Here is an 18,519-nt window from a genome sequence, read left to right on the forward strand (position 1 = left end):
AAATGTGAAAGTATAGAGGAAAGAGAGATAAAATACAGGTTCCAGTGACCCCCTCCACCCCCCACTGCCCTGCCCAGCCAGTCTACTGAGCACAATGGGGTCAGTGAGGAGCTGGTTGGTTCTCACAGTAAACAGCCAGTGAGGCTGGTGCTTTTTATCGATGCGAAAAGAACTCAGACACTTCCTGCTATTTAAACAAGGTCCATTTTTCTTTCAAAGAACAGGAAAAGCCACAAGAGATTCCCACAGCGCCAGCAATAAGCCTTCTCCTTGTGTACTGGGAACTTGGGAGTCAGAATGAAGAAGGGAGAAAGAAGAAATAGGGTGTTATCTTGCTTCTTTCAACACCTGTGCCCATCTTCTGCCTGGGACTCTGTGGTTTCCAAACCTGCTGGATTCTATTCCTCTATTCCTACTACCATCCAGGCCTGTTTTACACCTGAGCTTCCCCTTATTTTCCAACAATAGACCAGCACCCACTGCTTTCATCTAATTTAAGTCAGATATGAAGTCATATAAATATTGCTCTTGTATACACAAAATGGTATCTTCCAGTTCAAAGCACCCCGAAAGCAACTAACAGACTGACCTAAAGTCCCTCAACACTTGACAAAGTTAACATTAAATGGAAAAGCCAGGCCTTAAAGCCTAGAACCCAGTTACCTATTAGAAACAGCAGAACCTCTCTTTTGAACACTTAATTCTAGTTTACTTCCTTCATATGCCTGTAAGGTGAACACAATCAAAGTGGCAGAGAAGTTGGACAACTGAAACAAACGTGGAAGCTTTAAGCTACTACTTCAGTATGCCAGCAGGTGTAACAAAGAACATAAGCTTATGAACCCTGTATTCAGTTTCCTTAAAAGTAGTCTCACTAAAGCAAAAATGAAAACTTAGTTTCCTTTCAACCCTCGACCTTGACCCTAGGAGGTCTGGGAATCCGCTAGCATTTTGGCACAAAACACTGTTTTTCTTCTGGTTATCATTCAGATCTCTTGTGCTTCGTGCAGGACACTGTTTATGCTACTTAAACTAGGCTTTCTGCGAGTGACGACATTCTCATTCATTCCTCTGGCAAGGGCACAAGACAACTGTACTCATTCGACCTAAAGCCTTTCTTACCAAATTTATTTTCCTACACTCCCTGCACTGCAGCCCCATCCCTGTCCCAACTCCGGTTCCTGGTCACCAAAGAGTGGTACTCCTTTTCTCTCAAAAGAGAGTATTTAGGCAGAAATCTAAAATAGATTTCTCTTTCCAGTCAAGTCACAAATTACTTAAGTATTCTTACCTATAGTCACTAAGGGTGAAAGAGGAAATAGAAACACCAAGAACTCTTGAATTCCAAATTTTGAAACCACTGCATGAAGTTAACACCCTGGCTCTTTCCTTGCCAAAGCCAAGAACATATGACAAGAGAAAGGAGAACTCACCTGGAATTCTGATGAAAGACCAGCCATTCTGAGGCCTAATGCTCCACAGTCCTCCAGCTGGTTCTGGAAAGAACTGGGACCGTCGATTCAGCCAGTCTGCCGCAAGTTCAGGGGCCCCATTCAACAAACACTGCTTGGCTGCCAGACTCCCTCCTTCCTTCAGCACTCGCCGCTCATATTCTGCACTTCGGTCATTGCAGTAAGAATCCAATGGCACTGCGGTGACCTGCAGGGAAAGATTCACATGAGATGGTTCTTTCACATTTTCCACACGCACTAAGCCCTTTGGGAACTTTGACTCTGAAATCAGACTTACGTGGATAATTCTTAGGTAGTGGTTTTAAGTTCCCTGCTCTGACAAACTTAATAACTGACTTAGTGAGCTTCCCCAGGTAAAAGGCCAATCTCCATAACATGAACTTGCAACAAACTAAGGATCCAGAGACTGCTGGAGTTTGCAGGTAACTGGGATACCAGGTCAGGAGTAACTCTATCATATAGAGAGAGTCACTCTGCCATCTCCCTTCACTGCCAGACAGTGCTTTCGGCAAAGTTCTGTAAGCCATACACAGTGTGGTGAGGCCACAAAGGGAGTGTGAGACAGCCATCATTAAAGAACTGAAGAGCATCTTCCTGGTGCATCGGAAGCTGTCTTCAACGCTTCTGTGGCGCAAGGCCCAGGTTTATCAACATTTCTTTTTCCTTTTCCCTGACCAGGCTGCTTGCTGACTGACAAACCCAATGGAAGATGAGAGACTCCTTCTCTCAGGATATAAGCTGTGGGGAGCACTAGGTGGTAGGGAATGGAGGATACAGCTGCCAGAGAGCAATGAATTCATTTCTGGGCTAGGGCAGAGGCTTTGCACAGATTTTTACCTCACCACAAGATGCACCTACATTCAAATGCTGACCACCAACAGAAAAGAAGTCTGTCAATTTAAAAACTTCAACTTTAATTCTTTTTTAATGACCTGAGTCTATTCCCACTCTAATAAGCAACTATGCATTCAATTATCTGTGAATCATCTGATAAAAAGTCTGAGGTTACCTTTTGTTAAAATTTGGAGGCTTTGATTATGTGTAAGCCCAAGTTGATAAAAAGGTTAAAGTCTCATTATTAGCAGAAAATTGCTCAGAAGAGTCATGGAGCTAGACCAAGAGATAGGAAGAATGTGGCTAGAAGGAACAAGGGCAGAGAGATGGGAAAGATCAGAATATAAAGTACTGTACCTAGTTATAAAGTCTTATTGTTTCTATTATTTTTTAGAAGTTAGACATTTACAAAAATCTACCTTGCTACTAACTTTTCTATTTTTATGCTCATCAATATTTAGGGCAATGGTTGTCAAAAGAACCTTCTTGGGAGCTTATCTAATGTGTAGATTTTGATCCAGGTCTAAGGGAGGAGTCACTAGTTCTAGGTTTTTGACACACACCCAAGCATCTCATACTGTTCGTGGCAGGAGGAGAAGGGGGCAATGGAAGACAAAATGCTTGGATGGCATTCACTGACTCAATGGACATGCGTTTGAGCAAACTCCAGGAGATGGTGAAGGACAGGGAAGCCTGGCATGCTGCAGTTTATGGGGTCGCAAAGAGTCACGACTTAGCAACCGAACAACAAAGCCAAACCTTGAGAAATACTGCCTTGGAGCAGATAAATAAACATAGCTAACTATGGGGCCACTAACTGCTGGAAACTAGTAGTACTAATGTTAGTCGTTCAGTCATGTCCGACTTTTTGTAACCCTATGGACTGTAGCCTGCCAGGCTCCTCTGTCCATGGGATTCTCTAGGCAAGAATACTAGAGTGGGCTGCCATGCCCTTCTCCAGGGGATCTTCCTGGCCCAGGGATTGAACCCAGGTCTCTCGCATTGCAGGCAGATTCTTTACCACCTGAGCCATCAGGGAAGCCCTGGTGGAAACCAGAGAATACCAAAACTGGAGAAAGAGCATCATTTACCAATAACCAAAGAGTATACTACTCTGGCTTGCAGATGAAGCTAAACTGAGTTTGCTAGGAAGCAGTGCCATCTATGGTCCTGATGCAAAACTACAGTGGGTAGCCGGCTGGGACCCCACACTCCAAAACCTAGAAGCGTGAGTGAAAGGGGGGGCTGTGTCTAACTCTTTGCAACCCCATGGACTAGTCCACAGGATTCTCCAGGCCAGAATACTGGCATGGGCAGCCATTCCCTTCTCCAGAGGATCTTCCAAACCCAGGGATCGAACCCAGGTCTCCCACATTGCAGGCGGATTCTTTACCAGCTGAGCTACCAGGGAAGCCCCCAAACACCAGAACGGCACAGGCATAAATCAATTTACCGAGACAGTGCTAAGAACAGATTCTGGTAACCTCATATCACATTAATCCACTCCAAAAGGAGTTTGTTCTCTTGCTTTCAAATTATTCATTTTTTCCCACTGGAAGTTGAGCATAGGCAAATAAAGACTGAAAGCACAAAGCAAATGATTAAAAATTTTACACTCAAAGATGACCACTTAAAAAAAAAAAGATGACCACTTCAATGTTCTTTAAATTTTACTGAAGTATAGTTGATTTATAATGTATTAATTTCTGCTGTATAGCAAAGTGACTCAGTTACATATATATATATTCTTTTCCATTATGGTTTATCACAGGATATCGAATACAGCTCCTGTGCTATACAGTTGGCCCTTGCTGTTTATCCATCCTATGTATAAAATAATCTGCATCTGCTAATCCCAAACTCCCAATCCTTTCCTTCCTCCCCCTTCTCCCTTGCTCTTTTTTTTTTTTTTTTTTTAAGAAAAGCAGAACATGCATTGGAATTATATAAAAACTTTGGGCTCATGTTCTTGATATGAAAAATCAAAAGCTAGAAAATCATGAAGGAACAAGGTGAAAACAGTGACATAGGAAAGAATGTTTTTCCTGTCTGAACTCATTTCTAGACACTCTTATAGTTTAAAAACAAAACAACTTTTTCTAGTTATAAACGTTCGCCTATTTTCCAATTTTATTTTGCTGACAGCCTTCTAAATTCAGGATTAAAAACTAGCAGGTTCCGAAGGCACAGCTCATAGTGAAATATTTTTTGATGTTTTGTTAAGCTTACTTGGCAGGAGCCCTGAATTGAGATATATATATATAGAATCACAGAATGTCATGCTTTAAGTACATAAGCAGTGAACCCACGAGGTCTAAAAGGAAGCAAACATGTCCATTTCTACTTAAATCATGCCTTCCAAGTCAGCTCTATCCTAAACAGCCCACCTCCACCCATTCTGTCCACCCCAAGCAGCCTTCCCAACTGCTCAGAAGCAGGGGAGATGAAGTATGACATACCATTCCTGCCTCTCCACAAATGGAAATGCACACTCCCTCTCGTCTCACATGAGCTGACCCCTGTTGCTTGCTTCATTAACTTCCTAAACTCTAGTATATTTAGGGACTGCCTCCTCAAGCATTCAGCGCGTCCTTCCTGAGGACATGTAGGCTCCTGCTCTAGCTCTAAGAAGCGTGACCGCTCCAAGCGCTTTAGTTTTTTGGTATGATGAATTCCCAGGGTCTTAGTTTATTAACCTTGCACAATGATTTCCTCAGCTAATGATAATTCCTTCCTTAGTGATACAGTTCTTCCTGAACTGACCCTAAAGTTTTCATGGCATGTGCCATGGAAATTCATTTGTCTTAACTCAAGGCCAGGGTTGAGGCTTCAAAGGAAATCAGTTCCTCTCCACCACAGATAGGTTAGAAATCAATATAATTTAAGTATCTCATGAAATGTTGCCTTACTCACACCCCAGGCCAGATCTGAAGACGTGTATAAAACATTCAGACAGGTTAAAAACTTTTCTTCTCATCCTTGTAACTACGGTGTGATTACTCCCATTTCAGATTTAGCACAAGCTACTGAAGAAACTCTACAAACAAGTTATGGGAAGAGGGGCCGAAAAGGAAAGGGTGCTGGAGAGGAACTTTCAGCCAGATGAGAAAAGCTTTCTCTTGCTTCCTGCTTGCCCCACACCTTTACACAATTATAGTCTTCTTCAAATTACTACTGCTTTTTAGGGAAATATCAATACCAGACATGATAGTTCAGTCTTCAGGCTCCTCAGAAATAATAACTAGAACAGTGGGAATTTTCATGTGTAAATATGTCAGGAAAGTGGGATTATTCTTCAGAGTGGTTGGTTACAGAGCTCCAAGTGGTATAAATGAAAAATTTTACATCCATAAATGCAATTACAGTCCAGGGCAGTTCACTCTTTATTGGCTCCATAAAACATGGGGCATATGAGAAGAACGAATGTCCTGACAACCCTCTCTCAAAAATCCAGACTTCCTCTTATAGGTCTCTCTGTATACACTACAGATTAGAATAAAAAAAAAAGGAAACAACTACACAACTATGAAGCCTGAAGGCTGCTTTCTATGGAAGCACCTGGCTTTAAATGTTGCATAGAAAAAGTGCTTTTCCCTACATCAATTTAAGCTTCAAATACCAAGAATGCTTTGGAAGAAGTGGGTACATATAAAACCCAAATACTTTCTGGACAACATAAATCAAACAAAGCTGATCATGGTAAGAGAATCACGTTTGTGTAGCACAGGATCAGCAAAGAAATTCAGGCAGGCAGGAATCAACGGGCCTCAGTACTATCATCTCATTTCCACCTGTCATCTTTCTTTGGACCCTATGCCAGATTCTGACCTTTGATAACTTAATAAAGTAAGGATGTAAGCTTATATAAACAGTGGTAGAGAAACATCACAAAGAAGATTTAAAGTCTTCACCCTCTTTGAATGGAACTATGAAAACAGTAGTCTTGCTAGGATAAGTGGCGAAAACAAGATAAAAACACAGAAGGGTAAGAAAAGTCAACCTCTTAGTGTGTCCTAGGCTAACTGAAAGCTGCCCCTTAAAGCAAATGAAAACAAGCTGGAAAGACAGAAGCTAGTTTTTGCTCTAACAGCAGTCTGGCCACATCTCTACTTTGCCCCCTCCCTTCATGTACCTCTTTGAGGTTGTAAGAGAGCTTCTGCCTGGCTCTGATCAGAAAGACATGAAAGAGTGGAAGATGTAAGCAAAGTAAACAGCCGCAGTGTTCCGGGAGAGCCTTTGCAGCGACACTGTCAGCTATCACCAGAGGGCCCTGTTTTGATAAACAGGGTATTAGGAAGGATCTAACAGCTGTTTAAAGTTGAAGCCACAATAGAAATTACTCCCAATCTACAAGTAAGACTACAACTACTGAATGGAAGATATGGCACAATAGTCACTTTTCAGAGGGATCATACTCGTGAAGGATAGTCCATGCAGGGCTGCTGAAGAAAGCTAAGAAGTTTCTTGATGCTGGAGTGTTAGGTTTCCCTTTGTTATATGGAGTCTATACCAAGGCGATAAGGCCAGATCAAATCTCCCTCCCAATCTGGCCCCAGTCTCTGAAAAACCTTCAAAAACCTCAACACAGGTGACAAATGGCTCCATCTCCTTTTCAAATATTCCTATGTCTCTGTCCCTGCTACTGGCTGGGAATCCACCTGACAGATGGCCTGCTCCCATGGTAGTTTAGAACCCTGGACTAAATAAGAGGAACTGCACAGATGCAACATCAGAGAAAGAAGCTACTTCTAGCTGCCATACAACGGTTCTCAAACCAACACAATTCAAAGTGAGGGATACTGTTTTAGGAAAGCTAGGACCACAGATTCTCTTTCTAAATACTGAGCATTCTCGTTAAGACACGGACCCCCTGAAAACTGGTTTATTTCTTTAAACACCACCTATTTTATTGCTTCTCTACTGTGGCACTTACTCGTGGACTGGCCACACACAAAAAAGATGGCAGCTCAGTGAGCAGGCAGCAACGAAGCGAGGAGGTAGCTGATCTCCGCTGATGGATGACCTGGTCTGAATAGCCACTCACTGCGTTACAGTGGCTGCTGAAAACCAGAGACTACAAAACAAAAACGCAAATTAGTGCTATTGACAATTGTTTAATGTAAGCAAAACCAAAAAAAAGTCACAGTCAAGATTCATGCTAACTTCAAAGTGTGCTTTTATCAGTGTACTTTAAGTAAATGTTACCTCTAATTCTACTTTTTTCTGGAAGTGAATGCTGTTTATCATAAATAGTTACAGCAAAATTTTCATTAGATAAAACATTTTGTGTATCTCAGGGGAAAATTGCTTCATTGTTAAACTGTAGATACAAACCCATATTTTGAGTTAAAAATGATGACCAACAATATTTCCTCCCAAATTATTTTAGGCAGATGAGTTTAGTATTATATGTGTGTACTAACAATGCAGTATAGTTCTAGCAAGGCTAGATGTTCTGTTTATTTGGAGACATCAATACAAGTGGTCAGGAACAAGGAACAGTATCTCTTCAGTTTTTCTAAGTATCATTTTAAAAAATTAAATCCTTTACTTACATTACTATATGAATTTATTTTAAGAGAATTAAAGCTCATGTTAAAGCTTCAGTTTGCAGTCATTCATATGAAAGATTTTTAAGTATGGAATGTTCATATACAAAGAATCAGTCAGTGAGATTAGAGGATTGTATATTGTAGATGCAGCTCTTTCTTCAGTTCAACGTTAGACATTTTATCTCTGGATCTCCGTTCTTGATTATTTCATTTATCTGTCTTACTGGTTTCTCAAGACAAGTTAGTATACAAATAACCATAACAAATAACCATATGAATGAAGATAATACAAAAAACTACAAGAACAGTAACCAGGACCCACTGCAGGAGAATAACAGTTATAATTCCAGTACCAAGGGTCCAGTACCAAATCTCCTCAGAGCCTCTTTGTATGTATCTTCTCCTAAAGTACATAGGTTCTTTAGGATCACAGTTTGAAAGACGCTATCTCAAGTGTCTAGGAAGACAGGTATATCATACTCTACTTTAAAGAAGCAATCAGCAACTTCTAAATAACAGTCATGAACAAACTGAGAGGCTTTAACTGCTTCCTGCAGGGTTGGGATACCTTTAATGACTTCTCATCACACAATTTGGAAGTCTTTACAACCTTTTATTACAATGCTGGACTCATGTAGCTTTGACAGTTTGGTAATTTTCTCCAGATGTTGAGGTCCAAACATTAACCGGGAAATAATGTTAATCTTCTGATATCCTTTTTCAATAATAATTGTATTCTCTTTACGTTGGCTAGCATCTGCACTGAGGTTTATCCACCTTTCTATATATTTATCTCCATTATCATCTGAATGCCTGAGGATCATTATGAAGATAAATAGACCAGGTGTCACCCTGTTCTTTCAATATTGAATACTGGCCTTATTGCTGACACAGTTGAAGGTTAAAAAAAAAATACACACACACACACAGCCAATTTTCTTGTTTGTTTTTTTTTTTGGAAGTTCACTTCTGAGTATTAGTAACAGTTCTTGCCCCTCCGGGGGTGAAGATGACATAAGCCTAGCAACTGCTGCTCATCTGTAGTATTTCAAGGCTGCTAGCTGCGGTGTCCACCACCACCCAGGTGGCTGAGATAGAAGCAGTGGCGGGTCTAAAGACTTTTGAATTCTTTACTAACTTTAAAAGACCAGTATCTAAACAGTTTGTCAGTCAAGAATCTCTTAAAGTCAACCTCATTTTCAGTATTCTTAAATGGCAAAATCCAACAGGTAAGAGATGAAAAGAATGACTATTTCCTTCAATCATTTTCTCTTTGACACTATACCTATTAATAAGAAAGGGATACAACAGTCACTATAGGGAGTCTTTTAAACATACTATTTTGCTTGTGATACCTTTCTAGAAAAAGGTCTAATAATTTTATTTCTGGGGTGGTCATTCCTAAATTAGGATGTGTTCATTTGTCTTATCTCACCTAGGTTAAGATGGGATTCTCATTTGGAGTCACTAAATCAAGGTGATCTACAGTTGATTCCAGATTTAAAAAATAATTGACAAGTTTAAAATGCTCAACATACACAAACCTTAGCTTTTAAGAAATTCTGACTACTCCTAGTACATTTCACTCATCTATACTTTTCTAGATTATTTTCTCTTAATACTGGTTTTATTACATCTTCCCTAGTACAGGTGGTCTTTGGTACCATGCTGCCTCATTTTCTTCTCACAATGACATGAAGGGCTAGGTATTGCTAGATACAGAAAAACTGAGTGCTTAATACAGGAGAACATAAAGGACACCTTAGGCACTGCTGTGTGGGATATGGGCGGGTGGGTGGTACAGAAAAAAAGGTTTATTACTTTCTCAGTCTATTTTGACCTAAAACAGATTAGAAAATAAGAATGCCACACAATGAGAGATGTGACTTGGTAATAAAGTGGTCACAGGTTTTGCTCTTCTGTTGTCCCTTCCTCATGTCCCAGGCTATCTCATTACTCTGCAGGCAGTGGCAATTGTGTGTCTTGCTGCCAGCACCATAATATGCACACAAGTGAAGGTAGGCTTCATTAAAGTCTTCTGGCACCATGCAAGTCTCAAGCGAAAATCACAAAGCAGTATGATAGGCCCCACAGCGGCATACTTCTTGCCACAGTGTAGCAGAGAATACACTGTTATCTGTGTTTTCCCCTCAGATACAGACTTTCCCACTTAACAAGGAGCCATATTTTGTTTTCCACGTCTTATTTAGAATTAAAAAGAGTACTTATGCTAATGTTAGGTCTTCATTACTTAGAAATTAATTTTCTGCTTTTGCTTTTAAAAAACACATCAAACTCAGATATAGAGAAACTGTCTCACTTAAAATGAAAGGGCACAGTGTTTACAGACCAATTGCTAAGATTACATGGATTCTATTTTCACAGATGGAAATAGAGAAAAACTCTGAAAACAAAGGTTTTCCAGAGCTTTCCACAAGGGGTACTGGCAGCTCTCATGATTTCAGGAAATGATGATATAGATACTGCAGTTGCAAATTAACATCTAGCAGAGGAGTTTTTGGAAACTTCCTGTTTGGGAGATTCTCCATCAATAGCCATTCAAAGCTCTCTAAGCATTCAATAGAGTACAGTGTTTAAAACTTAAAAAAAAAAAAACATCACTTTTTCCAAAACAACTCTTTATGTTTAGATTCTTTTGTATATTTTAAACTGCAAAATCTGAAATGCCCTCAATTTCTATGAGTTAATTGGCTCACTAGAGTTGTAGTAAGCCAGTTAACTCATATAATACCTAAGCAGACCATTACCATGACAACAGTTTCACAGAGACTGGGATAGAAAATGAAATTGACGCTGTACCCGTTCTGCCAATTACCATTTTTAACGTATTATTTAACTGGATATAGTATAAAATCTGTTCCGCTTCCCCGAAAGATGGCTCAATGGTATATTTCCTACAGATTCTGGTTTTTGTCTTTAGCCTTCAAAGTAAAATAAGATTAAAAAGGAAAAAAAAAAAAAAAGATTCATGTGTGTGAGACTTGCACTCTAACCCTCTCTGGTGAGAGCCCACACTGGGGAGGGAGGTATGTGAGAATGAATTCACAAAAGTTCTGAACTAAATACTCATTGAACTCTTGAACTCATCACCAGTAAAGCAGGGTACAGAACAATGAGGGTTAGTGACTTCTGTATCACAAGCATCACAAAAAAAGGATAATCAGAAAAGCACTTACATCAAGTAAGAGATTTTAAAAGGTCCTAACTTCACTTTCACTTTTCACTTTCATGCATAGGAGAAGGAAATGGCGGTCCACTCCAGTGTTCTTTTTTTTTTTTTTTTTTTTTTAATTTTATTTTATTTATTTTTTTTTTTTAATATTATTTTATTAGTTGGAGGCCAATCACTTTACAACATTTCAGTGGGTTTTGTCATACATTGACATGAATCAGCCATATAGTTACATGTATTCCCCATCCCGATCCCCCCTCCCACCTCCCTCCCCACCCGACTCCTCAGGGTCCTCCCAGTGCACCAGGCCACTCCAGTGTTCTTGACTGGAGAATCCCAGGGACGGGGGAGCCTGGTGGGCTGACGTCTATGGGGTTGCACAGAGTCGGACACGACTAAAGTGACTTAGCAGCAGCAGCAGCAGCAACTTTGTTCAAAATACTCCTCAAGTGTCATCTGATCTGTGTCCCTAGCCTAGTTTTTAGTTCCTTGATGTTTTTGTATACCCCCCAAAGCCAGTATTATGAGAATGGTACTTCTTCGAACCCTGTAACACAGGATTCAAATTTAACATTCACTGCTGGGTAAGAAGAAGCATTTTACAGGTGTACTCAGTGGGAAAAAAAGAGCTTCCCACTGTTAAAATTCATTCACATCCATGAGTGGCAACAAAGATGGGAGGATTGGATTAGACTGCTGAATATAACTTAGGTAATATGTGATTTAAAGATAGACTACCAAGAAAAAGATGACAACATGTAGTTAAGTCAACATTCATTAACTTCCTCCTCAGAGGAATAAGAAAAAAGCGTTCACCTTGATCTGATGATAGGAAGCTGTATTTAGGAGACAGGCTGCTGGAATAATACCTACTACTATTTATAACATAAAATACATGAAGGCACAGAAGAGAACAAAAAAAAAAAAGGGTTTTCTGCAATAAGAGGATAAAATTGAATATGGAAAAAATTACTTCAAAGTTAATCTGATAGCTCCAAAGGAATTTTATTCAGAATTATTATTTGAGGGCTTCCTTGGTGGCTCAGTGGTGGAGAGTCCACCTGCTAACACAGGAGACAGGGGTTTGACCCCTGATCCGTGAGGGTCCCACATGCCATGGTGCTACTAAGCCTGTGCACAATTACTGAGCCTGTGCTCCAGAGCCTAGAAGCCACAACTGCTGAAGTCCAGACATCCTGGAGCCCGTGCTCTGTGACAAGAGAAGCCACAGCGATAAGTCTATGCATCTCAACTAGAGAGCAGTCCCCACTCTCTGCAACTAGAGAAAAGTCTGCACAGCAATGAAGAATCAGTACAGCCAAAAATAAAAATTATAAAAAAGTTATTATTTGAATAGTATAAGATAAAGTATCCTGGCACTCACTTTCAATTTTAGCATTTCCCTTTGTCTCTTCTCTCAGGTTTGTTTGCTTGAGAATAATCCCTAACTTTACTTTTAAGACTGATTTTGAACATGGAATCAGGATTCATGTTTTTCCATTAAAACATTGAAACAAATTTGCATTTACTATGCATATAAAACTAGGGCACTCTACTTCATAGTATCACAAAAGGAAGCAAAAGCAAACCAAAGGAGCTGGAGAAATAGCATCTCTACAGCATTATGTTTCCAAATAATCAAAGTTACATAATCAGAACTAAGTAGGCAAATCAAATGAAAACGCAAGATAAAAGAACAGAGCCTGCAATGAAAAAAAATTGTTCACAAAGAGTTAGGGCTTATGAGTAATGAATTTTGGCTGAAGATAAATGGCATATATTATACTGTATTACTGGTTTCCCCAGCTGACATTTGCTGTGGCTAACAAAACTGCGGAGACAGGTAATACGGAGAGCAGGGAGTGATGATGCCAGCATCCCTACCAATTTAAGAACTTTCACGGTATCACAGTCAGAACTCATCTATCGCCTAAGCTGAAATCTCACAACAGAGAATACCAAAACAAACTTGGTAATGAAGTAACTAAAATAAAAGGCACTGAGGCTCCTCCATACTCTCTCTGCTGAATCACTCACTCTGGGGTAAGCCAGCTGCCACGTCATGAGGACACTGAAGCAGCCCCATGGAGAAGTCCACATTTCAAGGAACAGTCCTCCAGCCAAAGTGGGCCCCAAAATACCAGGCATATAAGCGAGCTGGTACTATGGCTCTAGTCAATCGTTCAGGTAACTGCAGCCCTAGCTGATATCCTGACTGCAACTTCCTAAGATTTTCTGAGTCGGAACCACCTACCTAAGCGGCTCCCAAGTTTATGACCAACAGAAACTATGAGATACTAAAAATGTTCACTGTTCTAGGCTGCTAGGCTTTTGGGTAATTTGTTTTATAGGTATAGATAACTATTAAAACTACAGGGGTAATATCCACAATTGACACCCTTTTTGCAATTACTCTTTGAGATGTCTAAAAATAAGCTTCTTTCTGCTGGTATATGGAGAAGGCAATGGCACCCCACTCCAGGACTCTTGCCTGGAAAATCCCAAGGATGGACGAGCCTGGTAGGCTGCAGTCCATGGGGTCGCTAGGAGTCGGACACGACTGAGCGACTTCACTTTCACTTTTCACTTTCATGCATTGGAGAAGGAAATGGCAACCCACTCCAGTGTTCTTGCCTGGAGAATCCCAGGGATGGGGGAGCCTGGTGGACTGCTGTCTATGGGGTCACACAGAGTTGGATACGACTGAAGCGACTTAGCAGCAGCAACAGTAGCTGCTGGTATATTTCTTACTCCCAAGAAATGCCTCTAGATCTCAGCTCAAATGCATGGCAAAAATAACCAACGTGCAATAAACTCAATGCATGACCAAACAAGTTACCAATGCCACCCATATTTCCCAACCTCCAAGGAAAGTTAGAACTCTTCAGAAAATTTTATTTTAAGTAGAGAGGAAGATTATACTTCTAATTTTAAGTTGGAGAACATTCCCTCAGATAAGAACACATACAAAATTCCAAAGGGAAAAAAAAAATCCCACTGATCCAGTGGTTAAGACTCTGAGTTCTCAATGCAGGGGGCCTGAGTTCAATCTCTGGTCAGGGAACTAGATCCCACATGCCACAGCAAAAAGTTCACATGTTGCAGCTAAGGATCCCACACATGCAACAAAAATCAAAGATCCAAGTGCTGCAACTATGACCTGGCACAGCCAAATAAATTAAAAAAAAGAAAAAAAGACAGAATTGAGGAATTTTTTTCCTTTGGCCATGCCACTTGGCATGTGGATCTTAGTTCTCTAACCAGGGATTCACCCCCTCCATTGGAAGACGGAGTCATAACCACTGGACCAACAGGGAAGTCCACCAAAAATGGCAGAATTATTTAAGAGCTTTTTTTTTTTAATGTTCAGCTTGGTTTCAGTCTTCCTGGATCTTGTAAAATATTCTCTGTGTTTGAGAAGTAGCTTTCTATTAATTAAAGAGCATCTACCTGAACACTGGTTCTCTACCATGTAAAAAGGACAGTTAATCACTTTTGCTTCCTTTATCAATCATCTTTCTTATATGTTTGATTTTCCTTTTAACTGCCTTCTTGCTTTTTCGTCTTCAAATCTGAGTCTCCTTTCTCTTACAAACCTCAGCTTTATCCCAACTGTCTCTCCTGAAAGGTCTTCCTATTCTTTTTAATTGTCATACTTCATTACCCACTTCCTAACCAGAATCTCTCTCCTTGTAAATTCCTGCACCTGGGCCTTCTCTATTCTCCCTGCACTCATAACATCAAAGAGCTCCTAATCTCACTCTTAAGTGTTCACCTGGAACTTTAGTGTAATACTCTCTTTATCACAGATCCCCATGTCCAATCTTTCCTGTTGTCATAATCATAAGATTAGTCAACTAATACCAGTGGCAGAGATCTCCACTGATGAGCTGTAATGACGAGTGATTTAATAGCCTTCCTAAAACCAACTACCAGATTATTCCTTCCCAAAGCTTGACAGTAGCCATCAAAACTTCATCCCCCCAGGATTACAACTGTAGCATCTACTGAAGAAGGTGAGCCAAAAAAGGTTGAAACTCCTGGTTTAACATCTACATCCCAATAGACTGGCATTCAAAGATTTCTTTGGAAGAAAGGTGACTTACTTATCCAGCCTTTTTTCTCACCACTGCTCTTTATTTTGGCTCAAATCTTTAACTTGGAATATTCTTCCTCCTATCTAGGTCCCTACCACCCAAGATCCAATTTTAAGAAATACCATTTCTATAAAAGAGGTTTTTTTTGTCCATTTTCACCTAAAGTGATCTTCCATCCTGAACTTTACCACTAGTCATCTACTATTATTTTGGCAGTGTAATTATTTCTTCAACGCTGATCTTGACTCATTTTTTATTTCTAAAGTCCTTTTAATTTTGTGCATGTCTTTTTACTATATGCATGAATGATTTTTTAAACTAGAAAATAGAGACTATGATTATTAACACACCTCGCCCACAATAGGCACTGATGCATGACAGGTTCAAAAACCACATTAATTACAGAACTTTCTCTTTGCAGGAGTAGACTGCCACTGGGAGAAGGCTACTCTGAAGGAGCATTAGAAAAACCCAACCTAAAGCCAAGATCACATTTCTACCCCTGGAGATTCTTTCAATCAACAAGCTGATACACATACAAATAATGGATCCATTTGAATGCTCAATCTCGTTGGCCCTTGGGATCAAGCAAGTGAAAACAGCAGGAGAGAAATGGTGAAGAGTGTGTGGGGAACAAAAAAAGGAGTACTTTCTCCTGTAAACAGTTCTCTTCTCTATTAACATTTCTTACTAAGTTAGGCTTGTTTGCTGTCTAGGTCAGTCATCTCCAGAGACATTACAGCAAGCTTCACAGTGTAAATAATATTAATATGTTATTTGTGTATCATTTTAAATGAAAGTGCCAGGTACTGGCAAAATGGATAAAAATGTTTTAATAATAGGGGGGCATAATCAAGGCACACGAGGCTAGTAGTATTGCTGGGAAGAGTTTAAACTAAGACAGATGAGCTGATTCTAAATTTACATGATAATGCAAAGGGCCAAGAACAGTAAAGGCAATATTGAAGAAAAACAAAGACAGAGGACCTGTGCTACCAGTTTCAAGCCTTATCATGGAGCTAGAAATATTAAGATAGCTGGTGCTGGTCAAGGATAGACTAATGGACTAATAGAATAGAGCATGATGAGAAACAGGCCTACACATATACAGCCACCTGTTTGACAAAAGTGAACCTGTAGTGCAACAAGGATGGTCTTTTCAACAAAAGAAGTTGGGTCAAATGGATATACATATCTGTAAGTAAAAAGAAATGACAACCCATAACATATACTAAAAACCCAGTTTCTTGTAGATTTGAACAGTAAATCAAAAAAATTTTTGGAGAAAAACAGAATAATCTTCACAACCTTGATAAAGACAAAGATTTCACAAGACACAAAAAATGCTAACAATTCAACAGAAGGCAGTACTGAGAGTGAAAAAGTAACTAATAGGTAGAACAGAAAAATAAGCAAGTGTCTTGAAGAAGCATTTCACAAAGGAGGTTATCCAAATGGCCAATGAGCATTAGAAAAGGTATTCAATATCATTATTCATAAGGGAAATGTAATTTAAAGACACAGTAAGATACTATCACATAGAAGGACTAGAATGAGCAGACAAAACAATATCACACGACTTGTGCACTTTCCTATATGTATGTTAATATCTCTAGGACAGCCAAGGCAACAAGAGAAAGGCTAGAATTTTTAATATATTATACCTATTACTTTCTTCCTAGGTTTTTCTAATCACCTGGGCCTGTTATCTACTAATGGAAAGCAAACAGTCATATTTCCAGAATCAACTTAGTTACTTCTTAGATTCATGAATTCAAATGGTTATTTATTAATATCATGAGAAAAAAATTTTAACTCTCTAATCATTGACTAGGGTACTTCCTGCCCTCTCAAGCTTTAACGACCCGTTTTAACTGACATAATTATATGTCAGTCTTTTCCTAATCTTTCAAGACTTTTCTTGTCCTTCCTGAAGTTCTAATTCACCATAGGAATGACAGCAAATACCTTTCAAGTCCTATTTTCAGGACATAGGCTGAAACTAGTAAGCACAGTTATAAGTTTGCTTCCTGTTAAAATAAAATTTTTCTCTCTGATTCCACAGTAGTAGCATCCCTGTATAAGCAAAGGGATCTTTCAGAAGATCTGTAAACTGTATTAATAATGCCAGAATTTTTCTGTAGGTCTCAATGACAACAAACAAGTCATGTCAGGAAAAGGTACAAGGCACATACAAGATGAGTTTATCAACACAAACAACAAACAGAAAGAATTCAAGACAGGGGACTTCCCTGTGGTGGTTAAGAATCCACCTTTCAAGGTAGGGGACACGGGCTTGATCCCTGGTCGGGGAACTAAGATCCCACATGCTATGAGGCAACTAAGCCCTCGTGCCACAACTAGAGAGAAGTCCATGCACCACAATGATAGATCCCACATATGACAACTAAGACCTGATGCAGCCAAAAATAAATAAAAGAATCTGAGACCTTGTATTTAAATCCTATCAACAAATCCAAACATTATCAAGACAGACAATTATTACACTTAAGTCTCACCACTGTTGTCCATACTTGACAAGTTATCTTCCCCTCACCCCAAAAAGACTCATTTTTTGTAAAAAACTGTAAATTGGCAGGATTAGAGGAAGTGTGTTTTTCATATATGTATGTACGTTAAAATATCATGCATCTGAAGTTTTAGCTTTTACTCTATACTCTTAACTAATAAACTTTGGAAATCTGTTTTGAAGAATTAAGTATTAAAAATTTCCTTCTCTACTCTTCTTGCAAAACAGGCAATGTCATGTTCTCTAAAAAAATATTTCTTGAATAAGGAAAACTCGGTTTGGAGAGATCAGTGTGAGAAACAGCACAACCAGTGGTGAGAGACATATTCTAGCAAAGCCACCCTTGGAGGAGAGTTTCCGTAATAAACTATCTGCTCAGGTTTGAATCAGGTTTTTGGGGTTTTTTTCAAAATCAGTGAAGTCGCTCAGTTGTGTCCGACTCTTTGCGACTTCATGGACTATATAGCCTACCAGGCTCCTCTGTCCGTGGAATTTTCCAGGCAAGAATACTGGAGTGGGTAGCCATTTCCTTTTCAAAATTACGTAACTTTATTTTTATGATTTTTCAATAGAAGGAATGTAACAGGTACATGCCAAAATATACTAAAACAGTCACCAGTAGTAGTCGATCATAAACTACATGTCAGAGTAACTCTGCAATGAAATATGTGTACTGCTCTCTGAGTAATTTCTGGTGGTCTCTTTCACATTCAGAAAGTAAGACTCTTCCTCAGTCCCCAAATGTCAGTTTCTTTCCTTACTATTACACAGAATGATCCAGAATCTTTCTACATGGTGACTCTATTCACCTAGTCTCGATTCTTACATAACTACAGGTAGT

At 39.5% G+C, this 18,519-nt stretch overlaps 1 protein-coding gene across 2 annotated transcripts in view; it reads right to left on the reverse strand.

Annotated features, from left to right (window-relative positions):
- INO80 (INO80 complex ATPase subunit) overlaps positions 1-18,519 on the reverse strand; it is a 119,194-nt gene that overhangs the window by 35,245 nt on the left and 65,430 nt on the right. For both annotated transcript variants that reach the window (XM_065940899.1, XM_065940897.1), the window contains exons 25-26: positions 7,240-7,380; positions 1,434-1,659 (exon numbers count right to left, since the gene is read on the reverse strand). In XM_065940899.1, the coding sequence (XP_065796971.1) occupies positions 1,434-1,659; positions 7,240-7,380 (367 nt within the window). The remainder of the gene's footprint in view (positions 1-1,433; positions 1,660-7,239; positions 7,381-18,519) is intronic.

The sequence above is a fragment of the Muntiacus reevesi genome, chromosome 7 (assembly GCF_963930625.1).
Source record: "Muntiacus reevesi chromosome 7, mMunRee1.1, whole genome shotgun sequence".
Classification (NCBI taxonomy): domain Eukaryota; kingdom Metazoa; phylum Chordata; class Mammalia; order Artiodactyla; family Cervidae; genus Muntiacus; species Muntiacus reevesi.